The sequence below is a fragment of the Nothobranchius furzeri genome, chromosome 7, assembly GCF_043380555.1.
Source record: "Nothobranchius furzeri strain GRZ-AD chromosome 7, NfurGRZ-RIMD1, whole genome shotgun sequence".
Taxonomy (NCBI): Eukaryota; Metazoa; Chordata; class Actinopteri; order Cyprinodontiformes; family Nothobranchiidae; genus Nothobranchius; species Nothobranchius furzeri.
This window is the reverse complement of record NC_091747.1, coordinates 42619047-42644046: the sequence shown is the minus strand read 5'-3', so window position 1 is coordinate 42644046 and position 25000 is coordinate 42619047. Positions and strand designations below refer to the sequence as shown.

Sequence of the window (25000 nt, the reverse complement as noted above, 5' to 3'; positions counted from 1 at the left end):
ACACCTTTTTTCAGGCATACCTGTTGGATGGCTTGGCCAGGTGGAACGAAGACAGGAGCATGTCAGCAGAAGGAAGATCAGAGCCTCACTCCTACAGCGGCCTCCTGAGGCATGCTGCAAACCAGCTGTCACAGGAAGTCCTCGGGAAGAGCTGTGTGAATTACACAGGGCCACAGGCGTACACAGGTGTGTTAGCAGAGCTGATGCACCAGTCAGAGGAGACGGAGTTCAGCTTTGACCAAGCTCTGATTAGATTAATATTTCATGCTAGCTAATTAAAAGTCAACAATGTGTTTGTTTGCTGAAATTGTGTCATGACAGTGAGTTAAAGTTAAAACAAACGTTAATTAAAGTTAAAGCTGATTTTTGATTGCTTTCAGGGGAACTCATTGGGGTCGAGTATCTCTACAACCAAACAGGAGATGTTCTTGAGGACCGCAGAGTGGCAATTGCAGCTTTGGAGACAGAAGACGTAGCTGTGGCAGAAGATGAGGGCTTTGAAGAGTCTGAGGTTTTTGTGGATCTCACAGTTCCCATCTTGGAAACCACGCTCCAGACTCCTCAACCTGCCTGTTCACATGACTTCTTAACATCACCTGCATCTGAACCCTTCCTAGAGATACCAGCTGTGGAAGTTAAACATGCTCCTGTGGATGACCTGGAAGAAAGTGAGTGATGTTCATGCCCAAATATCACATAAATGGGAAAGTCAAGATGGTTTCTTTTATTATGTAAAGTGACATAAGTGACTTTAGAACCAGGTTACTGATTAATTTTGTTCTATAAACCTGTGTCTGAAAGTGTGTGTGTGTATGTGTGTTTAATAAAAGGTTTTGATATTTATGTTTAGCTGCATCTCCATCAAGGCTGCCTGATTTCCACTCTGATGACACTATTCCAGGGACATCAAGGAGACAGGTAAGTTAGATATGATTTGGCTACTTTTGCCCATTTTTTTTCTTATAAATACGTAACAAACGTATCATTTAGGACTCCGTTGGCCCCGACAACACCGAAGGTTTCAGAGCTGTGCAGGATTTGGCTGAAGCACTCTTCAATCTGAGAGAGCACAGCCTGGCTCTCACCCTTGAAGAGTCCAATAACATTGTTGCTCTTTGGAAGAGATTGTCAGAGCACGACAAGGAGCGCACCGTTTTTTCTCCACGCCACCAAACAACCCTGAACAAAGGCCGTTTTAGAGCAACAAAAAAAATTGTTGCACCAGGCGTGGAGTCGACAAAGCGGTATGTTGGTCACAGCTGTTCAGCCACTGATGCATATTCTTCTACAGATCTTGCCTGAGTCCATTTTTCTTGCCTTTGTCCTCCTAGGTGCTATTCTGGAGCACGCATTCCTGGACAGTGGCCAGATTGCAACCGGATTGTTGAGGCCATTTTTGTCCAGCTCTGCATGGCTTATCCAAACCCAAAGAGAGTGGAAGGTGTGGCATTTTCAAGGTGGACCCTCATCATTCGTGCTTACAAGCACATTAGAGAGTGCATCCTGAACAACATCACCATCATGGAGGAGACGACCATACAGTTGCCAGAAGTCAACAAAACAACCCTCACACAGTGGTGAGTTAAAACTGTGTCATGATGGATAATGATGGACTCAAATTAGCTGACCCAGAGACAAACAGAATAACTTAAAGAAGTTTTATTCACAAGCGAGATACACAAATAGTACTCCCCAGGAGGATCAGTGGAGTAATGATAATTCACTTGGAGTGCTCACTCCGCTGGAGGTACGGTCTGCTCAGGGGGGTGTGAGAGAGAAGGGTGAAGATTAGATGGATCCACAAATTATTTGTAATCTTTAAAGGGGTCAAAGGATGGCTTACAGTGTCCTTGTGTGACCCGGCAGTGGTGGCAGGAATCACCATCGGATTGGAAGAGGGGGTTTCCAGCTGAGATGGGTAGGTAATGCAGTCTTATGCTGCATCAGCGTTACTCTGGAAGCATGAGTGAACAGAAAGTTAGTTGACTGCAGAGTACTTACCTGAGGGTTTTCTGATTTTACCGTAATGACTAACCAACTGGCCTCTCAGATAAGTAGATGAGACTCAGCTACAGAGACTGGGACTGGTGTCAGGGACTCCTCTGCTGGAGAGAAAATGAAGAAGATGAGAATCAGTAGAGAGAGAAGCAAGCCAACAACTTCATGACTGCTGGGATATGACAAACTATTAACTTCAGTGATAAAATCTGAGTGACTTTAAAAACAGGACAGAATATTAGTTGGTTTGTATTTCACAAACATCACAGAATCTGTAATATCGATAAGAACATTATTCCTTGAAATTAAAATCAGCTATTCTATTTATTTCATATGCAGGTATTGCAGACGCACCCGGGCACAGGAGAAAGACATTCTTGAACAGGGCATTCTGGCACCAAAGCCAGCCATTTCCGGTGAAACCAGTCAGCAGTCAGCACCACAGCACAAAGCCATTCAACCTGCTCCATCACACAAACCTTACACCTTCGTCCTTCATCCCGACACGGCTGGAACGGCAAAACTGAAAATCAAAAAGTCAGATAGAGCACAGTGCCCACCTCAGCCTCAGCCACAGAACACAGGACAGTTGTCTGTGGAAATTTTTCCACCAGCAACCTCATCTGGTCCCACCTATTCTGTACCTTCTTTTATTCCGATCCAGCCACTTCCTCAACCCATCCTGCCACAGTTTATCTGTGCTCCGACTCCCTCTGTGCCAGTGTACCCTGTTGTGGCTGGGCCATCAGCACCTAAAAGCCAGACACCACATGTACCCTACACCACACAGCAGTACAGGAAGAGGAAGGAAAAAGAGGAGCAGGCTGGACTACAGACACGAAAATATGTAAAAAAAAAAGACACAATAGTTTGCAAGAAGTGCCAAAAAGAAAGAAAGCCATCCTGCCATAAACAGTATTTTGGGAACTGGTACTGTGAAGAGACTGCAAACCAGACTTTTGAAGACTGGAGAGCTGAAATGGCTGCACGTGGCTATGGTAAAAAAAAATCTTAAATGTAAATAGCTTCATTTTTTCTGTTTTTGATGTTTGTGTGTTTACTGTTTGTTTTTTAGCCTGTTTGTAAAATAAACAAGTGTGAGTTTTTGTATTTTCTTGTTTTTCTTTAATTAGACTAATCAAAATATGTCCTGTTGGTGTCAAATAGTAAAGGTTCTGGTGAACACAGTACCAGTAAGTTCATATCCTGACAGGGGCAGAAAAAAGGTTTATCTTTGAATTTTATTAAGAAAACTACAGATTGCAGCTCAGAAAGGTTTCTCCTCTCTCTGCTGTGATTTCATTTGCAGATGTAGGAGGACATTGAAACAAAATGAAAGGGCCTGTGTACACTGTTGTGATTTTGAGTTAGAATTAATTGAATTATGGTAGATTGTATTTTATTTTGGTTCAGCCAAGGTGAGTAGATAGATCTGAAAAGGTGGAAATTAATAAACACCTGGAATGAGTATGTTTTCATTGCCATAGAGGGTTTTGAAACTAATTAGAATCAGGGGTTCAGGAAACTTGACATTTTAATTCAGTGGCATGTAAATAGAATTATATTAAAGCTCATTCATTTATTTTATCAGTTTTTATGCGTTTACTTTTGCTTGAAATTTATTTATAAAAACGCCTACATAGTTCACGGAGCATTGTTAATTAAGGTGTCAAGAATGCTCCGAGCGGGACTCGAACCCGCTGCATCGCACTCAACAGCACACCAACAATAACTACTACCAAAATCGATTGTGAGACTTATGCGCGCAAGCCTTGGCGCTAGTCAGCAGAGCATGAGACTCTTAATCTCAGGGTCGTGGGTTCAAGCCCCATATTGGGCGCTCAGGCCTTTGACAGAGTATGTTTTCATGCAGTGTCACCAGTTTACCCTGAATCAAAATGCGTTTGCTTGAAAAACAGAAATTGTGGCCATCGATTGGGGGAAGTTTTAAGCTCAGACAACACTAAGAAAAAACGCAAATAAAGTCCCAAATTCTTATGCCAGCACCTGCAATTCTTCTCACAAAAGAACTAGTAGAAAGATTACACATGAATAGACAGATGTTGCCTGTAGAATCTATGCCTAACATGGGCTTGACCCCATGACCCTGAGATTAAAAGTCTCATGCTCTACCGGCTGAGCTAGTCAGGCTACAAAATGATTGCAGACAGAAACAGAGTAAAATAGTCAGATAGATAGATAGATGAAAGATAGATAGATGATAGATAGATAGATAGATAGATAGATAGATAGATAGATAGATAGATAGATAGATAGATAGATAGATAGATAGATAGATAGATAGATAGATAGATGAATAGATTCTTTCATTCATTCATTCATTGGTTGATGACACTGTAAAAAAGTTTGTCACATAAGCGCACAAATCTTCAAATGAGTGGCACAGTAGTTATTTTTAAGTTTTTTTTATTTTAGATAACAACATTGTTAACAGAAAAGCACTTTTCTAAAAAATTTAGAAAAAGACCAACATATGTCTTTCTGCAGATCTGTACACCAAAGATACACCCACCCATATTTGAATAAATTGCTCCTGATAGCGTCCAGAGATCTTTATTCTTGAGATAAAATTAATCATAAACCTTTGTTACTAGTTAATGAATGTGTCAAGAGTGGGATTTGAACCCACACCTCCTACTGGAGACCAGAATCCCCATATTGGAATGGAAGCAATGCTTGAGTCTGGCGCCTTTGACCGCTCGGCCATCTTGACTGAAGATTGGAGTGGTATAATAAAGTTGCAGAGGTTGAATTGTGACCTACCCTCTGAAGTTGTCCTTTGCTATTTCATTGACCTTGTAGAACCACTTATCCCAAGTAAGACTGCTGGCTGTGATAATGAATACAATCGATAAGTTGTAAGTTTGGTCAAATGTCTGAAATGAAGTTGCCCAATCAAAAGCAATTGTTTTCATTCAAGTTCTACCCATTCCCAAAACACTTTGGATCTTTAGAAGATTGGTGTTCAACTTCAAAAGCTCTTTTATTGTTACTGAGTTACAGTAATTTGTTGTATCTGAAGGACCAGGGCAACAAAGCCTGTATGGCAAAACAGTGTCACCTCACGTTGTCAAACTTGTCAAGATTGTCAAATGCCCGACTAGCTCAGTCGGTAGAGCATGAGACTCTTAATCTCAGGGTCGTGGGTTCGAGCCCCATATTGGGCGCTTAGGCTTTTGACAGAGTATGTTTTCATGCAGTGTCACCAGTTTACCCTGAATCAAAATGCGTTTGCTTGAAAAACAGAAATTGTTGCCATCGATTGGGGGAAGTTTTAAGCTCAGACAACACTAAGAAAAAACGCAAATAAAGTCCCAAATTCTTATGCCAGCACCTGCAGTTCTTCTCACAAAAGAAATAGTAGAAAGATTACACATGAATAAACAGATGTTGCCTTTAGAATCTATGCCTAACATGGGACTTGAACCCATGACCCTGAGATTAAAATTCTCATGCTCTACCGGCTGAGCTAGTCAGGCTACAATAAGATAACAGACAGAAAATGAGTAAAATAGTCAGATAGATAGATAGATAGATAGATAGATAGATAGATAGATAGATAGATAGATAGATAGATAGATAGATAGATAGATAGATTCTTTCATTCATTAATTCATTGGTTGATGACACTGTAAAAAAGTTTGTCACATAAGCGCACAAATTTTCAAATGAGTGGCACAGTAGTTATTTTTAAGTTTTTTTAATGTTAGATAACAACATTGTTAACAGAAAAGCACTTTTCTAAAAAATTTAGAAAAAGACCAACATATGTCTTTCTGCAGATCTGTACACCAAAGATACACCCACCCATCTTTGAATAAATTGCTCCTGATAGCGTCCAGAGATATTTATTCTTGAGATAAAATTAATCATAAACAATTGTTACTAGTTAATGAATGTGTCAAGAGTGGGATTTGAACCCACACCTCCTACTGGAGAACAGAATGCCCATATTGGAATTGAAGCAATGCTTGAGTCTGGCGCCTTTGACCGCTCGGCCATCTTGACTGAAGATTGGAGTGGTATAATAAAGTTGCAGAGGTTGAATTGTGACCTACCCTCTGAAGTTGTCCTTTGCTATTTCATTGACCTTGTAGAACCACTTATCCCAAGTAAGACTGCTGGCTGTGATAATGAATACAATCGATAAGTTGTAAGTTTGGTCAAATGTCTGAAATGAAGTTGCCCAATCAAAAGCAATTGTTTTCATTCAAGTTCTACCCATTCCCAAAACACTTTGGATCTTTAGAAGATTGGTGTTCAACTTCAAAAGCTCTTTTATTGTTACTGAGTTACAGTAATTTCTTGTATCTGAAGGACCAAGGCAACAAACCCTGTATGGCAAAAAAGTGTCACCTCACGTTGTCAAACTTGTCAAGATTGTCAAATGCCCGACTAGCTCAGTCGGTAGAGCATGAGACTCTTAATCTCAGAGTCGTGGGTTCGAGCCCCACATTGGGGGCTTAGGCCTTTGACAGAGTATGTTTTCATGCAGTGTCACCAGTTTACCCTGAATCAAAATGCGTTTGCTTGAAAAACAGAAATTGTTGCCATCGATTGGGGGAAGTTTTAAGCTCAGACAACACTAAGAAAAAACGCAAATAAAGTCCCAAATTCTTATGCCAGCACCTGCAATTCTTCTCAAAAAAGAACTAGTAGAAAGATTACACATGAATAAACAGATGTTGCCTTTAGAATCTATGCCTAACATGGGACTTGAACCCATGACCCTGAGATTAAAAGTCTCATGCTCTACCGGCTGAGCTAGTCAGGCTACAATAAGATAACAGACAGAAACAGATTAAAAGAGTCAGATAGATAGATAGATAGATAGATAGATAGATAGATAGATAGATAGATAGATGATAGATAGATAGATAGATAGATGATAGATAGATAGATAGATAGATAGATAGATAGATAGATAGATAGATAGATAGATAGATAGATAGATAGATTATTTCATTCATTCATTCACTGGTTGATGACACTGTAAAAAAGTTTGTCACATAAGCGCACAAATTTTCAAATGAGTGGCACAGTAGTTATTTTTAAGGTTTTTTTTATGTTAGATAACAACATTGTTAACAGAAAAGCACTTTTCAAAAAAATTTAGAAAAAGACCAACATATGTCTTTCTGCAGATCTGTACACCAAAGATACACCCACCCATCTTTGAATAAATTGCTCCTGATAGCGTCCAGAGATCTTTATTCTTGAGATAAAATTAATCATAAACCTTTGTTACTAGTTAATGAATGTGTCAAGAGTGGGATTTGAACCCACACCTCCTACTGGAGACCAGAATCCCCATAATAGAATGGAAGCAATGCTTGAGTCTGGCGCCTTTGACCGCTCGGCCATCTTGACTGAAGATTGGAGTGGTATAATAAAGTTGCAGAGGTTGAATTGTGACCTACCCTCTGAAGTTGTCCTTTGCTATTTCATTGACCTTGTAGAGCCGCTTATCCCAAGTAAGACTGCTGGCTGTGATAATTAATACAATCGATAAGTTGTAAGTTTGGTCAAATGTCTGAAATGAAGTTGCCCAATCAAAAGCAATTGTTTTCATTCAAGTTCTACCCATTCCCAAAACACTTTGGATCTTTAGAAGATTGGTGTTCAACTTCAAAAGCTCTTTTATTGTTACTGAGTTACAGTAATTTGTTGTATCTGAAGGACCAGGGCAACAAACCCTGTATGGCAAAAAAGTGTCACCTCACGTTGTCAAACTTGTCAAGATTGTCAAATGCCCGACTAGCTCATTCGGTAGAGCATGAGACTCTTAATTTCAGGGTCGTGGGTTTGAGCCCCACGTTGGGCGCTTAGGCCTTTGACAGAGTATGTTTTCATGCAGTGTCACCAGTTTACCCTGAATCAAAATGCGTTGGCTTGAAAAACAGAAATTGTTGCCATCGATTGGGGGAAGTTTTAAGCTCAGACAACACTAAGAAAAAAATGCAAATAAAGTCCCAAATTCTTATGCCAGCACCTGCAATTCTTCTCAAAAAAGAACTAGTAGAAAGATTACACATGAATAAACAGATGTTGCCTTTAGAATCTATGCCTAACATGGGACTTGAACCCATGACCCTGAGATTAAAAGTCTCATGCTCTACCGGCTGAGCTAGTCAGGCTACAATAAGATAACAGACAGAAACAGATTAAAAGAGTCAGATAGATAGATAGATAGATAGATAGATAGATAGATAGATAGATAGATGATAGATAGATAGATAGATAGATAGATAGATAGATAGATAGATAGATAGATGATAGATAGATAGATAGATAGATAGATAGATAGATAGATTATTTCATTCATTCATTCACTGGTTGATGACACTGTAAAAAAGTTTGTCACATAAGCTCACAAATTTTCAAATGAGTGGCACAGTAGTTATTTTTAAGTTTTTTTTTATGTTAGATAACAACATTGTTAACAGAAAAGCACTTTTCAAAAAAATTTAGAAAAAGACCAACATATGTCTTTCTGCAGATCTGTACACCAAAGATACACCCACCCATCTTTGAATAAATTGCTCCTGATAGCGTCCAGAGATCTTTATTCTTGAGATAAAATTAATCATAAACCTTTGCTACTAGTTAATGAATGTGTCAAGAGTGGGATTTGAACCCACACCTCCTACTGGAGACCAGAATCCCCATATTAGAATGGAAGCAATGCTTGAGTCTGGCGCCTTTGACCGCTCGGCCATCTTGACTGAAGATTGGAGTGGTATAATAAAGTTGCAGAGGTTGAATTGTGACCTACCCTCTGAAGTTGTCCTTTGCTATTTCATTGACCTTGTAGAGCCGCTTATCCCAAGTAAGACTGCTGGCTGTGATAATTAATACAATCGATAAGTTGTAAGTTTGGTCAAATGTCTGAAATGAAGTTGCCCAATCAAAAGCAATTGTTTTCATTCAAGTTCTACCCATTCCCAAAACACTTTGGATCTTTAGAAGATTGGTGTTCAACTTCAAAAGCTCTTTTATTGTTACTGAGTTACAGTAATTTGTTGTATCTGAAGGACCAGGGCAACAAACCCTGTATGGCAAAACAGTGTCACCTCACGTTGCCAAACTTGTCAAAATTGTCAAATGCCCGACTAGCTCATTCGGTAGAGCATGAGACTCTTAATCTCAGGGTCGTGGGTTCGAGCCCCACGTTGGGCGCTTAGGCCTTTGACAGAGTATGTTTTCATGCAGTGTCACCAGTTTACCCTGAATCAAAATGCATTGGCTTGAAAAACAGAAATTGTTGCCATCGATTGGGGGAAGTTTTAAGCTCAGACAACACTAAGAAAAAATGCAAATAAAGTCCCAAATTCTTATGCCAGCACCTGCAATTCTTCTCAAAAAAGAACTAGTAGAAAGATTACACATGAATAAACAGATGTTGCCTTTAGAATCTATGCCTAACATGGGACTTGAACCCATGACCCTGAGATTAAAAGTCTCATGCTGTACCGGCTGAGCTAGTCAGGCTACAATAAGATAACAGACAGAAACAGAGTAAAAGAGTCAGATAGATAGATAGATAGATAGATAGATAGATAGATAGATAGATAGATTATAGATAGATAGATAGATAGATAGATAGATAGATAGATAGATAGATAGATAGATAGATAGATAGATAGATAGATAGATAGATAGATAGATAGATAGATTCTTTCATTCATTCATTCATTGGTTGATGACACTGTAAAAAAGTTTGTCACATAAGCGCACAAATCTTCAAATGAGTGGCACAGTAGTTATTTTTAAGTTTTTTTATGTTAGATAACAACATTGTTAACAGAAAAGCACTTTTCTAAAAAAATTAGAAAAAGACCAACATATGTCTTTCTGCAGATCTGCACACCAAAGATACACCCACCCATCTTTGAATAAATTGCTCCTGATAGCGTCCAGAGATCTTTATTCTTGAGATAAAATTAATCATAAACCTTTGTTACTAGTTAATGAATGTGTCAAGAGTGGGATTTGAACCCACGCCTCCTACTGGAGACCAGAATCCCCATATTGGAATGGAGGCAATGCTTGAGTCTGGCGCCTTTGACCGCTCGGCCATCTTGACTGAAGATTGGAGTAGTATAATAAAGTTGCAGAGGTTGAATTGTGACCTACCCTCTGAAGTTGTCCTTTGCTATTTCATTGACCTTGTAGAACCACTTATCCCAAGTAAGACTGCTGGCTGTGATAATGAATACAATCGATAAGTTGTAAGTTTGGTCAAATGTCTGAAATGAAGTTGCCCAATCAAAAGCAATTGTTTTCATTCAAGTTCTACCCATTCCCAAAACACTTTGGATCTTTAGAAGATTGGTGTTCAACTTCATAAGCTCTTTTATTGTTACTGAGTTACAGTAATTTGTTGTATCTGAAGGACCAGGGCAACAAACCCTGTATGGCAAAACAGTGTCACCTCACGTTGTCAAACTTGTCAAGATTGTCAAATGCCCGACTAGCTCAGTCGGTAGAGCACGATACTCTTAATCTCAGGGTCGTGGGTTTGAGCCCCACGTTGGGCGCTTAGGCCTTTGACAGAGTATGTTTTCATGCAGTGTCACCAGTTTACCCTGAATCAAAATGCGTTTGCTTGAAAAACAGAAAATGTTGCCATGGATTGGGGGAAGTTTTAAGCTCAGACAACACTAAGAAAAACTCAAATAAAGTCCCAAATTCGTATGCAAGCACCTGCAATTCTTCTCACAAAAGAACTAGTAGAAATATTACACATGAATAGACAGATGTTGCCTTAAGAATCTATGCCTAACATGGGACTTGAACCCATGACCCTGAGATTAAAATTCTCATGCTGTACCGGCTGAGCTAGTCAGGCTACTAAATGATTACAGACAGAAACAGAGTAAAATAGTCAGACAGATAAATAGATGATAGATAGATAGATAGATAGATAGATAGATAGATAGATAGATAGATAGATAGATAGATAGATAGATTCTTTCTTTCATTCATTCATTGGTTGATGACACTGTAAAAAAGTTAGTCACATAAGCGCACAAATCTTCAAATGAGTGGCACAGTAGTTATTTTTAAGTTTTTTTTATTTTAGATAACAACATTGTTAACAGAAAAGCACTTTTCTAAAAAATTTAGAAAAAGACAAACATATGTCTTTCTGCAGATCTGTACACCAAAGATACACGCACCCATCTTTGAATAAATTGCTCCTGATAGCGTCCAGAGATCTTTATTCTTGAGATAAATTTAATCATAAACCTTTATTACTAGTTAATGAATGTGTCAAGAGTGGGATTTGAACCCACGCCTCCTACTGTAGATCAGAATCCCCATATTGGAATGGAAGCAATGCTTGAGTCTGGCGCCTTTGACCGCTCGGCCATCTTGACTGAAGATTAGAGTGGTATAATAAAGTTGCAGAGGTTGAATTGTGACCTACCCTCTGAAGTTGTTCTTTCCTATTTCATTGACCTTGTAGAACCACTTATCCCAAGTAAGACTGCTGGCTGTGATAATGAATACAAGCGATAAGTTGTAAGTTTGGTCAAATGTCTGAAATGAAGTTGCCCAATCAAAAGCAATTGTTTTCATTCAAGTTCTACCCATTCCCAAAACACTTTGGATCTTTAGAAGATTGGTGTTCAACTTCAAAAGCTCTTTTATTGTTACTGAGTTACAGTAATTTGTTGTATCTGAAGGACCAGGGCAACAAAGCCTGTATGGCAAAAAAGTGTCACCTCACGTTGTCAAACTTGTCAATATTGTCAAATGCCCGACTAGCTCAGTCGGTAGAGCATGAGACTCTTAATCTCAGGGTCGTGGGTTCGAGCCCCACGCTGGGCGCTTAGGCCTTTGACAGAGTATGTTTTCATGCAGTGTCACCAGTTTACCCTGAATCAAAATGCGTTTGCTTGAAAAACAGAAAATGTTGCCATCGATTGGGGGAAGTTTTAAGCTCAGACAACACTAAGAAAAAACGCAAATAAAGTCCCAAATTCTTATGCCAGCACCTGCAATTCTTCTCACAAAAGAACTAGCAGAAAGATTACACATGAATAAATAGATGTTGCCTTTAGAATCTATGCCTAACATGGGACTTGAACCCATGACCCTGAGATTTAAAGTCTCGTGCTCTACCGGCTGAGCTAGTCAGGCTACAAAATGATAACAGACAGAAACAGAGTAAAACAGTCAGATAGATAGATAGATAGATAGATAGATAGATAGATAGATGATAGATAGATAGATAGATAGATAGATAGATAGATAGATAGATAGATAGATAGATAGATAGATAGATAGATAGATAGATAGATAGATTCTTTCATTCATTCATTCATTGGTTGATGACACTGTAAAAAAGTTTGTCACATAAGCGCACAAATCTTCAAATGAGTGGCACAGTAGTTATTTTTAAGTTTTTTTTATGTTAGATAACAACATTGTTAACAGAAAAGCACTTTTCTAAAAAATTTAGAAAAAGACCAACATATGTCTTTCTGCAGATCTGTACACCAAAGATACACCCACCCATCTTTGAATAAATTGCTCTTGATAGCGTCCAGAGATCTTTATTCTAGAGATAAAATTAATCATAAACCTTTGTTACTAGTTAATGAATGTGTCAAGAGTGGGATTTGAACCCACGCCTCCTACTGGAGACCAGAATCCCCATATTGGAATGGAAGCAATGCTTGAGTCTGGCTCCTTTGACCGCTTGGCCATCTTGACTGAAGATTGGTGTGGTATAACAAAGTTGCAGAGGTTGAATTGTGACCTACCTTCTGAAGTTGTCCTTTGCTATTTCATTGACCTTGTAGAACCACTTATCCCAAGTAAGACTGCTGGCTGTGATTATGAATACCATCGATAAGTTGTAAGTTTGGTCAAATGTCTGAAATGAAGTTGCCCAATCAAAAGCAATTGTTTTCATTCAAGTTCTACCCATTCCCAAACACTTTGGATCTGTAGAAGATTGGTGTTCAACTTCAAAAGCTCTTTTATTGTTACTGAATTACAGTAATTTGTTGTATCTGAAGGACCAGGGAAACAAACCCTGAATGGCAAAACAGTGTCACCTCACGTTGTCAAACTTGTCAAGATTGTCAGATGCCCGACTAGCTCAGTCGGTAGAGCATGAGACTCTTAATTTCAGGGTCGTTGGTTTGAGCCCCACGTTGGGCGCTTAGGCCTTTGACAGAGTATGTTTTCATGCAGTGTCACCAGTTTACCCTGAATAAAAATGTGTTTGCTTGAAAAACAGAAATTGTTGCCATAGATTGGGGGGAGTTTTAAGCTCAGACAACACTAAGAAAAAACTCAAATAATGTCCCAAATTCTTATGCCAGCACCTGCAATTCTTCTCACAAAAGAACTAGTAGAAAGATTATACATGAATAGACTGATGTTGCCTTTAGAATCTCTGCCTAACATGGGACTGAACCCATGACCCTGAGATTAAAAGTCTCATGCTCTACCGACTGAGCTAGTCAGGCTACAAAATCAATACAGACAGAAAAAGAGTAAAATAGTCAGATAGATAGATAGATAGATAGATAGATAGATAGATAGATAGATAGATAGATTCTTTCTTTCATTCATTCATTGGTTGATGACACTGTAAAAAAGTTTGTCACATAAGCGCACAAATCTTCAAATGAGTGGCACAGTAGTTATTTTTAAGTTTTTTTTTATTTTAGATAACAACAATTTTAACAGAAAAGCACTTTTCTAAAAAATTTAGAAAAAGACCAACATATGTCTTTCTGCAGATCTGTACACCAAAGATACACCCACCCATCTTTGAATAAATTGCTGTTGATAGCGTCCAGAGATCTTTATTCTTGAGATAAAATTAATCATAAACCTTTGTTTCTAGTTAATTAATGTGTCAAGAGTGGGTTTTGAACCCACGCCTCCTAATGGAGACCAGAATCCCCATATTGGAATGGAAGCAATGCTTGAGCCTGGCGCCTTTGACCGCTCGGCCATCTTGACTGAAGATTGGGGTTGTATAATAAAGTTGCAGAGGTTGAATTGTGACCTACCCTCTGAAGTTGTCCTTTGCTATTTCATTGACTTTGTAGAACCACTTATCCCAAGTAAGACTGCTGGCTGTGATAATGAGTACAATCGATAAGTTGTAAGTTTGGTCAAATGTCTGAAATGAAGTTGCCCAATCAAAAGCAATTGTTTTCATTCAAGTTCTACCCATTCCCAAAACACTTTGGATCTTTAGAAGATTGGTGTTCAACTTCAAAAGCTCTTTTATTGTTACTGAGTTACAGTAATTTGTTGTATCTGAAGGACCAGGGCAACAAACCCTGTATGGCAAAACAGTGTCACCTCACGTTGTCAAACTTGTCAAGATTGTCAATTGCCCGACTAGCTCAGTCGGTAGAGCATGAGACTCTTAATCTCAGGGTCGTGGGTTCGAGCCCCACGTTGGGTGCTTAGGCATTTGACAGAGTACGTTTTCATGCAGTGTCACCAGTTTCCCCTGAATAAAAATGCTTTTGCTTGAAAAACAGAAATTGTTGCCATAGATTGGGGGAAGTTTTAAGCTCAGACAACACTAAGAAAAAACTCAAATAAAGTCCCAAATTCTTATGCCAGCACCTGCAATTCTTCTCACAAAAGAACTAGTAGAAAGATTACACATGAATAGACAGATGTTGCCTTTAGAATGTATGCCTAACATGGGACTTGAACCCATGACCCTGAGATTAAAAGTCTCATGCTCTACCGGCTGAGCTAGTCAGGCTACAAAATGATTACAGACAGAAACAGAGTAAAATAGTCAGATAGATAGATGATGATAGATAGATAGATAGATAGATAGATAGATAGATAGATAGATAGATAGATAGATAGATAGATAGATAGATAGATAGATAGATAGATAGATAGATAGATAGATAGATAGATAGATAGATAGATAGATTATTTCATTCATTCATTCATTGGTTGATGACACTGTAAAAAAGTTTGTCACATAAGCGCACAAATCTTCAAATGAGTGGCACAGTAGTTATTTTTAAGTTTTTTTTTATTTTAGATAACAACATTGTTAGCAGAAAAGCACTTTTCTAAAAAATTTAGAAAAAGACCAACATATGACTTTCTGCAGATCTGTACACCAAAGATACACCCACCCATCTTTGAATAAATTGCTCTTGATAGCATCCAGAGATCTTTATTCTTGAGATAAAATTAATCATACACCTTTGTTTCTAGTTAATGAATGTGCCAAGAGTGGGAATTGAACCCACGCCTCCTACTGGAGACCAGAATCCCCACATTGGAATGGAACCAAAGCTTGAGTCTGGCTTCTTTGACCGCTCGGCCATCTTGACTGAAGATTGGAGTGGTATAATAAAGTTGCAGAGGTTGAATTGTGACCTACCCTCTGAAGTTGTCCTTTGCTATTTCATTGACCTTGTAGAACCACTTATCCCAAATAAGACTGCTGGCTGTGATAATGAATACAATCGATAAGTTGTAAGTTTGGTCAAATGTCTGAAATGAAGTTGCCCAATCAAAAGCAATTGTTTTCATTCAAGTTCTACCCATTCCCAAAACACTTTGGATCTTTAGAAGATTGGTGTTCAACTTCAAAAGCTCTTTTATTGTTACTGAGTTACAGTAATTTGTTGTATCTGAAGGACCAGGGTAGAGGGCTGCATTGGGATTGGGTCCCGCCGGGTCCCGCGGGACCCAACACAAATCTCGCGGGAGCGGGCGGTTTGAATTTTGCTGCGGGCGGGAACGGTCGGTTAAAAAAAACAGTGCGGGATCGGGATAAGCATGATGGAGTCGGCAACTGACGTTGAAAGGAAGCTAAAACAAGGTCTTTATGACACGAAAATCAAGCAAGGCAAGTCAGACATTTGGAGGAGTTTCTCAATTGTTTGTGACAAAGCTGGAAACGAATTGGACTTTGTCAGTTGCGACAAATGCGCGAAAATACTCGTCTACAACGGACACAAATCCGGCACCTCTGGGTTGAGGCGGCACTCCTGCTCTGTTCTCCCCGGTCAAAGTATGCTGCTTTTCAAGGATAAACCACTTCTCCCTGCACAAATTAAACAAGAAACTGCTGAGAAATGTGTGGAAGTGTGCTGCGCAGACATACGGCCGTATGATTTTGTTGCCGGGAAAGGCTTTGTTGACATAGCGCAACATTTTGTTAATGTTGCCGCTAAATATTAGCCTGGCAAGGCAGACTAAATAAATGTATTATTTAGTCTGGCCACGCTTCATTGACGGCTCTCGGTTGTGGGGCGGGTTCTACCGTTGTCTGTCAAATGATCTCCGCATTCCACTGGACAATGAATGTGACATACTCTTGTTTCACTCTGTTGCATCATCCCACCCACCAGGCATACAGAGTGCCCTGATTGGCCCACCATGCGGACAAAGCTCTGTGATTTGTTCACTAAGCAGATAGAGCACTATGATTGGCCCACCATTATGGACCAATCACAGCTCTTTATGTGTTTGAAACCCCTCTAGAGAGTTGTGATTGGCCAGCCAGAGTCCTGGTAGGAGCTGCTGAGGTTCCAATGGAGCATGCCTAGACCATTCTTTGCAAAGCAAGAATTTGGTCTAGTTCACTAGGCTAAATAAATATGGCAAATTTGATGTAAAAGATATTTTGCCTCATCCAACCACTGTATCCAGACATGTCGAGGGGCGAGCAACAGCGCTGCAGGCGTCAGTCGCAGCGGAGATAAGGCCCATCATTGAAACGTACGGATGCGCCATCACAACAGATATCTGGACGGAGGATTATCATAAAACGTCATTTATATCCGGCACCATCCATTATGCAAACAACGACTTCAACCTAGTTTCCAGGGTGTTATTTGCTGCTCCGTTCGAGAGCGGTGTGTCAAAAACAGGGGAGAATATCAGGAACCTGCTCTTCCAGAAACTCCGTGAGTTTGGAATAGATGCGACACTCCTGTCTGGCCGTGTTGTGTTTGTCACCGACCGTGGAGCCAACATAGTTGCTGCCCTGCGTGGATACACAAGGCTGAACTGCAACGCACACATCCTGAACGTCACTCTGTCTAGTGCATTTTCACCAGGTGTGTTGGATGAAACTGCTGAGCTGTCTGAACTGTTGACCAATGCAAAAAAACTGGTGAAATATTTAAAACATTCAGGTCTGCAAAACAACTTGAAAAAATATCTCAAGCAGTCAGTCGAGACCCGATGGAATTCAAATTATGACATGTTGGATTCCATACTTCAACAGCATGAGGAAATCTCCACATTACTGCTGAGCAATAACCAATATGAAAGAATTGTGCAGATCAATGGAAACACTCTGAAAACAGTAGTTGCATTTCTTAAGTTATTTAAGGATGCTACTAATGACCTAGAATCCGACAACTCCACTCCCAGCGCATCACTTCCACTGCCGTGGTCTGTGAGACTCATTGAACACTGCCAAGCTGCATCCCACGAGCCCTTGCTCTCTAAAGTCGCCAGTGTGTGTGCCTCACGTCTGGAAGAACTTATGGGCACCAGTGACACATCTGCATCCCCTCTCCACATGATGTACAGGATTGCAACACTGCTGACTCCTAAAATGCGACTGCTACGGATGCTGCCCTCAGACGCAAGAGAAGATGTAATTAAAGGTATGCTGCCTAGCTTTTTATAAAAACAGAAAATGGCATGCAATGCAGTTATAATTAAAATTATATTTAAAATGAATTTTAAAAATAGAAGGAGAAATAAGAATGAATGAGAGGCATAATAGCTAAATGAATGACACGAGCCATTTTTTAAATAAATATTAATTAATATATGAATAAAATCCTTTTTTAAGGGCGCAAAGGATATTATTCAGAAGATGCAGTTTGACCTGGTCCCAGCCACAGCAGAGGATGAGCCACCACCAGCCAAAAAGCAAAGCACAGAACGATTCGCAGACTGGGAAGATGACGCGTCATTTGCATCAGCGCCAAAGTCGGTCGATGATGAAATTTCTGAATATCTCACCTGCCGGCTCTCTGACAACCCAGACCCAAACAACGTGCTTCAATGGTGGAAGTTCAACAAAGAGCGCTTCCAAGCGCTCTCAAAGCTGGCGCGTTTCATTTTCAGTATCCCTGCTTCCAGTGCGCCTTCAGAGCGCGCATTCAGTGTCTGTGGGCGCATCTTGGAAGAGAGACGCACAGGATTGGGACCGCAGTCGGTCAGCCACATTCTCTTCCTTCACAGCAATATTCCAACCAAGTGATTAATCAGTAAATTTAATTTTTTGGTTTTTATAAGTTATCTTTGTTATCTATTATTGTTATTTGAGCCACTCAATCTGTTGCTATTTGTTAATTAGGTGCCTGTGTTACTGTCCGGCATGCCTAAGTTTGAAAGTTTTTATTTTACTTTATTTTTTCAAACAGAACACCTGCAACATATGGCAAAAAACTTTAAATCTGCTGTTGTTCATGTTTATACGGTACTTGTTTTGCAAAGCGGTCTATTTTATGTACAATGTGATTGTGTAAATTTTTTATACACATGTATAAGAACGAAGTTATTAAAAGTCACTGCGCTGTGTTGTCTATATGCCGATTGTGTCAATATTTCTCATTCAGGTCTCTTAGAAAAGAGGCCTCGATCAATGCGTGATTACAGAGGAGAATAGAATATGAAACGGCCTTGATTTTCCTTTAAGCACCACACAGTAGCTCCTTTATTTTTTTTTTTTAAGAATTTTATAATTTAAGTAGTGAGGAGTTATTTGAAATCGCATGCGCCGAGGTGTCACCGGTGATCCTGGTGACGCATCGGCGTTAAATGGTTAATCCTGACCAAGACGTGCAGGCCTGAGAAATGAAACAAGGATTCATGTGGTTTCCGTATCCAATAAAATGACATGTTTTCTCCAGAACCAGAGAGGACACAAACTCAATACATCTCTTTTATTGTGAGGTAATAATTTCTCCAGGCTTTGCGGTTGCGGACAGGAGTGGACATGCACACTGCGGGTGCAGGCGGGAGTGTAACATACACGTTGCGGTTGTGGGCGGGAGTGGACATGCACACTGCGGGTGCGGGCGGGAGTGTAACACACACATTGCGGTTGCGGGCGGTAATGGTCAGAAATTCAGCGGGAGCGGGCAGGAGCGGGATGAAGAAAACAGTCCCGCGCAGGGCTCTAGACCCTGTATGGCAAAACAGTGTCACCTCACGTTGTCAAACTTGTCAAGAATGTCAAATGCCTGACTAGCTCAGTCGGTAGAGCATGAGACTCTTAATCTCAGGGTCGTGGGTTCGAGCCCCACGTTGGGCGCTCAGGCCTTTGACAGAGTATGTTTTCATGCAGTGTCACCAGTTTACCCTGAATCAAAATGCGTTTGCTTGAAAAACAGAAATTGTTGCCATCGATTGGGGGAAGTTTTAAGCTCAGACAACACTAAGAAAAAATGCAAATAAAGTCCCAAATTCTTATGCCAGCACCTGCAATTCTTCTCACAAAAGAACTAGTAGAAAGATTACACATGAATAAACAGATGTTGCCTTTAGAATCTATGCCTAACATGGGACTTGAACCCATGACCCTGAGATTAAAAGTCTCATGCTCTACCGGCTGAGCTAGTCAGGCTACAAAATGATCACAGACAGAAACAGAGTAAAATAGTCAGATAGATAGATAGATAGATAGATAGATAGATAGATAGATAGATAGATAGATAGATAGATAGATAGATAGATAGATAGATAGATAGATAGATAGATAGATAGATAGATAGATAGATAGATAGATAGATAGATAGATAAATAGATTCTTTCATTCATTCATTCATTGGTTGATGACACTGTAAAAAAGTTTGTCACATAAGCGCACAAATCTTCAAATGAGTGGCACAAAAGTTATTTTTAAGTTTTTTTTATTTTAGATAACAACATTGTTAACAGAAAAGCACTTTTCTAAAAAATTTAGAAAAAGACCAACATATGTCTTTCTGCAGTTCTGTACACCAAAGATACACCCACCCATCTTTGAATAAATTGCTCTTGATAGCATCCAAAGATCTTGATTCTTGAGATAAAATTAATCATAAACCTTTGTTTCTAGTTAATGAATGTGCCAAGAATGGGATTTGAACCCACGCCTCCTACTGGAGACCAGAATCCCCATATTGGAATGGAAGCAATGCTTGAGTCTGGCTTCTTAGACCGCTCGGCCATCTTGACTGAAGATTGGAGTGGTATAATAAAGTTGCAGAGGTTGAATTGTGACCTACCCTCTGAAGTTGTCCTTTGCTATTTCATTGACCTTGTAGAACCACTTATCCCAAGTAAGACTGCTGGCTGTGATAATGAATACAATCGATAAGTTGTAAGTTTGGTCAAATGTCTGAAATGAAGTTGCCCAATCAAAAGCAATTGTTTTCATTCAAGTTCTACCCATTCCCAAAACACTTTGGATCTTTAGAAGATTGGTGTTCAACTTCAAAAGCTCTTTTATTGTTACTGAGTTACAGTAATTTGTTGTATCTGAAGGACCAAGGCAACAAACCCTGTATGGCAAAACAGTGTCACCTCACGTTGTCAAACTTGTCAAGATTGTCAAATGCCCGACTAGCTCAGTCGGTAGAGCATGAGACTCTTAATCTCAGGGTCGTGGGTTAAAGCCCCACGTTGGGCGCTTAGGCTTTTGACAGAGTATGTTTTCATGCAGTGTCACCAGTTTACCCTGAATCAAAATGTGTTTGCTTGAAAAACAGAAATTGTTGCCATCGATTGGGGGAAGTTTTAAGCTCAGACAACACTAAGAAAAAATGCAAATAAAGTCCCAAATTCTTATGCCAGCACCTGCAATTCTTCTCACAAAAGAACTAGTAGAAAGATCACACATGAATAAACAGATGTTGCCTTTAGAATCTACGCCTAACATGGGACTTGAACCCATGACCCTGAGATTAAAATTCTCATGTTCTACCGGCTGAGATAGTCAGGCTACAATAAGATAACAGACAGAAACAGAGTAAAATAGTCAGATAGATAGATAGATAGATAGATAGATAGATAGATAGATAGATAGATAGATAGATAGATAGATAGATAGATAGATAGATAGATAGATAGATAGATAGATTCATTCATTCATTGGTTGATGACACTGTAAAAAAGTTTGTCACATAAGCGCACAAATCTTCAAATGAGTGGCACAAAAGTTATTTTTAAGTTTTTTTTTTTATTTTAGATAACAACATTGTTAACAGAAAAGCACTTTTCTAAAAAATTTAGAAAAAGACCAACATATGTCTTTCTGCAGATCTGTACACCAAAGATACACCCACCCATCTATGAATAAATTGCTCTTGATAGCATCCAGAGATCTTTATTCTTGAGATAAAATTAATCATAAACCTTTGTTTCTAGTTAATGAATGTGCCAAAAATGGGATTTGAACCCACGCCTCCTACTGGAGACCAGAATCCCCATATTGGAATGGAAGCAATGCTTGAGTCTGGCTTCTTAGACCGCTCGGCCATCTTGACTGAAGATTGGAGTGGTATAATAAAGTTGCAGAGGTTGAATTGTGACCTACCCTCTGAAGTTGTCCTTTGCTATTTCATTGACCTTGTAGAACCACTTATCCCAAGTAAGACTGCTGGCTGTGATAATGAATACAATCGATAAGTTGTAAGTTTGGTCAAATGTCTGAAATGAAGTTGCCCAATCAAAAGCAATTGTTTTCATTCAAGTTCTACCCATTCCCAAAACACTTTGGATCTTTAGCAGATTGGTGTTCAACTTCAAAAGCTCTTTTATTGTTACTGAGTTACAGTAATTTGTTGTATCTGAAGGACCAGGGCAACAAACCCTGTATGGCAAAACAGTGTCACCTCACGTTGTCAAACTTGTCAAGATTGTCAAATGCCCGACTAGCTCAGTCGGTATAGCATGAGACTCTTAATCTCAGGTTCGTGGGTTCGAGCCCCACGTTGGGCGCTTACGCTTTTGACAGAGTATGTTTTCATGCAGTGTCACCAGTTTACCCTGAATCAAAATGCGTTTGCTTGAAAAACAGACATTGTTGCCATCGATTGGGGGAAGTTTTAAGCTCAGACAACACTAAGAAAAAACGCAAATAAAGTCCCAAATTCTTATGCCAGCACCTGCAATTCTTCTCACAAAAGAACTAGTAGAAAGATTACACATGAATAAACAGATGTTGCCTTTAGAATCTATGCTTAACATGGGACTTGAACACATGACCCTGAGATTAAAATTCTCATGCTCTACCGGCTGAGCTAGTCAGGCTACAATAAGATAACAGACAGAAACAGAGTAAAATAGTCAGATAGATAGATAGATAGATAGATAGATAGATAGATAGATAGATAGATAGATAGATCGATAGATAGATCGATAGATAGATCGATAGATAGATAGATAGATAGATAGATAGATAGATAGATAGATAGATAGATAGATAGATTCATTCATTCATTCATTCATTGGTTGATGACACTTTAAAAAAGTTTGTCACATAAGCGCACAAATTTTCAAATGAGTGGCACAGTAGTTATTTTTAAGTTTTTTTATGTTAGATAACAACATTGTTAACAGAAAAGCACTTTTCTAAAAAATTTAGAAAAAGACCAACATATGGCTTTCTGCAGATCTGTACACCAAAGATACACCCACCCATCTTTGAATAAATTGCTCCTGATAGCGTCCAGAGATCTTTATTCTTGAGATAAAATTAATCATAAACCTTTGTTACTAGTTAATGAATGTGTCACGAGTGGGATTTGAACCCACACCTCCTACTGGAGACCAGAATCCCCATATTGGAATGGAAGCAATGCTTGAGTATGGCGCCTTTGACCGCTCGGCCATCTTGGCAGAAGAATGGAGCGGTATAATAAAGTTGCAGGGTTGAATTGTGACCTACCCTCTGAAGTTGTCCTTTGATATTTCATTGACCTTGTAGAACCACTTATCCCAAGTAAGACTGCTGGCTGTGATAATTAATACAATCGATAAGTTGTAAGTTTGGTCAAATGTCTGAAATGAAGTTGCCCAATCAAAAGCAATTGTTTTCATTCAAGTTCTACCCATTCCCAAAACACTTTGGATCTTTAGAAGATTGGTGTTCAACTTCAAAAGCTCTTTTATTGTTACTGAGTTACAGTAATTTCTTGTATCTGAAGGACCAGGGCAACAAACCCTGTATGGCAAAACAGTGTCACCTCACGTTGTCAAACTTGTCAAGCTTGTCAAATGCCCGACTAGCTCAGTCGGTAGCGCATGAGACTCTTAATCTCAGGGTCGTGGGGTCGAGCCCCACGTTGGGTGCTTAGGCCTTTGACAGAGTACGTTTTCATGCAGTGTCACCAGTTTACCCTGAATCAAAATGCGTTTGCTTGAAAAACAGAAATTGTTGCCATAGTTTGGGGGAAGTTTTAAGCTCAGACAACACTAAGAAAAAACTCTAATAAAGTCCCAAATTCTTATGCCAGCACCTGCAATTCTTCTCACAAAAGGACTAGTAGAAAGATTACACATGAATAGACAGATGTTGCCTTTAGAATGTATGCCTAACATGGGACTTGAACCCATGACCCTGAGATTAAAAGTCTCATGCTCTACCGGCTGAGCTAGTCAGGCTTTAAAACGATAACAGACAGAAACAGAGTAAAATAGTCAGATAGCTAGCTAGATAGATAGATAGATAGATAGATAGATAGATAGATAGATAGATAGATAGATAGATAGATAGATAGATGGATAGATAGATAGATAGATAGATAGATAGATAGATTCTTTCATTCATTCATTCATTGGTTGATGACACTGTAAAAAAGTTTGTCACATAAGCGCACAAATCTTCAAATGAGTGGCACAAAAGTTATTTTTAAGTTTTTTTTATTTTAGATAACAACATTGTTAACAGAAAAGCACTTTTCTAAAAAATTTAGAAAAAGACCAACATATGTCTTTCTGCAGATCTGTACACCAAAGATACACCCACCCATCTTTGAATAAATTGCTCTTGATAGCATCCAGAGATCTTTATTCTTGAGATAAAATTAATCATAAACCTTTGTTTCTAGTTAATGAATGTGCCAAGAGTGGGATTTGAACCCACGCCTCCTACTGGAGATCAGAATCCCCATATTGGAATGGAAGCAATGCTTGAGTCTGGCTTCTTAGACCGCTCGGCCATCTTGACTGAAGATTGGAGTGGTATAATAAAGTTGCAGAGGTTTAATTGTGACCTACCCTCTGAAGTTGTCCTTTGCTATTTCATTGACCTTGTAGAACCACTTATCCCAAGTAAGACTGCTGGCTGTGATAATGAATACAATCGATAAGTTGTAAATTTGGTCAAATGTCTGAAATGAAGTTGCCCAATCAAAAGCAATTGTTTTCATTCAAGTTCTACCCATTCCCAAAACACTTTGGATCTTTAGAAGATTAGTGTTCAACTTCAAAAGCTCTTTTATTGTTACTGAGTTACAGTAATTTGTTGTATCTGAAGGACCAGGGCAACAAACCCTGTATGGCAAAGCAGTGTCACCTCACGTTGTCAGACTTGTCAAGATTGTCAAATGCCTGACTAGCTCAGTCGGTAGAGCATGAGACTCTTAATCTCAGGGTCGTGGATTCGAGGCCCACGTTGGGCGCTTAGGCTTTTGACAGAGTATGTTTTCATGCAGTGTCACCAGTTTACCCTGAATCAAAATGCATTTGCTTGAAAAACAGAAATTGTTGCCATCGATTGGGGAAAGTTTTAAGCTCAGACAACACTAAGAAAAAACGCAAATAAAGTCCCAAATTCTTATGCCAGCACCTGCAATTCTTCTCACAAAAGAACTAGTAGAAAGATTACACATGAATGAACAGATGTTGCCTTTAGAATCTATGCCTAAAATGGGACTTGAACCCATGACCCTGAGACTAAAAGTCTCATGCTCTACCGGCTGAGCTAGACAGGCTACAATAAGAT

At 39.3% G+C, this 25000-nt stretch overlaps 1 protein-coding gene and 16 non-coding genes across 17 annotated transcripts in view; 7 read left to right on the top strand and 10 right to left on the bottom strand.

Annotated features, from left to right (window-relative positions):
• Window positions 1-3733, top strand: part of LOC139070670 (uncharacterized) — a 4651-nt gene extending 918 nt beyond the window's left edge. Inside the window, exons 2-7 of the mRNA XM_070553345.1 lie at window positions 1-186; window positions 381-668; window positions 851-918; window positions 991-1244; window positions 1332-1577; window positions 2338-3733. The exon at window positions 1-186 is cut by the window's left edge and continues 15 nt beyond it. Coding sequence (XP_070409446.1) covers window positions 1-186; window positions 381-668; window positions 851-918; window positions 991-1244; window positions 1332-1577; window positions 2338-3013 — 1718 coding nt within the window. The 3' untranslated portion in view covers window positions 3014-3733. The remainder of the gene's footprint in view (window positions 187-380; window positions 669-850; window positions 919-990; window positions 1245-1331; window positions 1578-2337) is intronic.
• An 890-nt stretch (window positions 3734-4623) lies between these two features.
• On the bottom strand, window positions 4624-4732 carry trnal-caa (transfer RNA leucine (anticodon CAA)). Its single transcript has 2 exons — window positions 4695-4732; window positions 4624-4669 (listed from the first exon to the last, which is right to left on the bottom strand). It is a non-coding gene; the product is annotated as a tRNA-Leu (tRNA).
• A 381-nt stretch (window positions 4733-5113) lies between these two features.
• Window positions 5114-5186, top strand: trnak-cuu (transfer RNA lysine (anticodon CUU)). The gene has a single exon. It is a non-coding gene; the product is annotated as a tRNA-Lys (tRNA).
• Window positions 5187-6720: 1534 nt separating this feature from the next.
• Window positions 6721-6793, bottom strand: trnak-uuu (transfer RNA lysine (anticodon UUU)). The gene has a single exon. It is a non-coding gene; the product is annotated as a tRNA-Lys (tRNA).
• A 487-nt stretch (window positions 6794-7280) lies between these two features.
• On the bottom strand, window positions 7281-7389 carry trnal-caa (transfer RNA leucine (anticodon CAA)). Its single transcript has 2 exons — window positions 7352-7389; window positions 7281-7326 (listed from the first exon to the last, which is right to left on the bottom strand). It is a non-coding gene; the product is annotated as a tRNA-Leu (tRNA).
• Window positions 7390-8083: 694 nt separating this feature from the next.
• Window positions 8084-8156, bottom strand: trnak-uuu (transfer RNA lysine (anticodon UUU)). Its single transcript has one exon. It is a non-coding gene; the product is annotated as a tRNA-Lys (tRNA).
• A 479-nt stretch (window positions 8157-8635) lies between these two features.
• trnal-caa (transfer RNA leucine (anticodon CAA)) lies at window positions 8636-8744 on the bottom strand. Its single transcript has 2 exons — window positions 8707-8744; window positions 8636-8681 (listed from the first exon to the last, which is right to left on the bottom strand). It is a non-coding gene; the product is annotated as a tRNA-Leu (tRNA).
• A 381-nt stretch (window positions 8745-9125) lies between these two features.
• trnak-cuu (transfer RNA lysine (anticodon CUU)) lies at window positions 9126-9198 on the top strand. The gene has a single exon. It is a non-coding gene; the product is annotated as a tRNA-Lys (tRNA).
• A 798-nt stretch (window positions 9199-9996) lies between these two features.
• Window positions 9997-10105, bottom strand: trnal-caa (transfer RNA leucine (anticodon CAA)). The gene is made up of 2 exons: window positions 10068-10105; window positions 9997-10042 (listed from the first exon to the last, which is right to left on the bottom strand). It is a non-coding gene; the product is annotated as a tRNA-Leu (tRNA).
• Window positions 10106-11783: 1678 nt separating this feature from the next.
• On the top strand, window positions 11784-11856 carry trnak-cuu (transfer RNA lysine (anticodon CUU)). Its single transcript has one exon. It is a non-coding gene; the product is annotated as a tRNA-Lys (tRNA).
• A 2045-nt stretch (window positions 11857-13901) lies between these two features.
• Window positions 13902-14010, bottom strand: trnal-caa (transfer RNA leucine (anticodon CAA)). Its single transcript has 2 exons — window positions 13973-14010; window positions 13902-13947 (listed from the first exon to the last, which is right to left on the bottom strand). It is a non-coding gene; the product is annotated as a tRNA-Leu (tRNA).
• A 381-nt stretch (window positions 14011-14391) lies between these two features.
• Window positions 14392-14464, top strand: trnak-cuu (transfer RNA lysine (anticodon CUU)). The gene has a single exon. It is a non-coding gene; the product is annotated as a tRNA-Lys (tRNA).
• A 239-nt stretch (window positions 14465-14703) lies between these two features.
• Window positions 14704-14776, bottom strand: trnak-uuu (transfer RNA lysine (anticodon UUU)). Its single transcript has one exon. It is a non-coding gene; the product is annotated as a tRNA-Lys (tRNA).
• Window positions 14777-19251: 4475 nt separating this feature from the next.
• trnak-cuu (transfer RNA lysine (anticodon CUU)) lies at window positions 19252-19324 on the top strand. The gene has a single exon. It is a non-coding gene; the product is annotated as a tRNA-Lys (tRNA).
• Window positions 19325-19563: 239 nt separating this feature from the next.
• Window positions 19564-19636, bottom strand: trnak-uuu (transfer RNA lysine (anticodon UUU)). Its single transcript has one exon. It is a non-coding gene; the product is annotated as a tRNA-Lys (tRNA).
• Window positions 19637-20610: 974 nt separating this feature from the next.
• trnak-cuu (transfer RNA lysine (anticodon CUU)) lies at window positions 20611-20683 on the top strand. Its single transcript has one exon. It is a non-coding gene; the product is annotated as a tRNA-Lys (tRNA).
• A 2902-nt stretch (window positions 20684-23585) lies between these two features.
• On the bottom strand, window positions 23586-23658 carry trnak-uuu (transfer RNA lysine (anticodon UUU)). Its single transcript has one exon. It is a non-coding gene; the product is annotated as a tRNA-Lys (tRNA).
• Between the last annotated feature and the right edge of the window lie 1342 nt (window positions 23659-25000).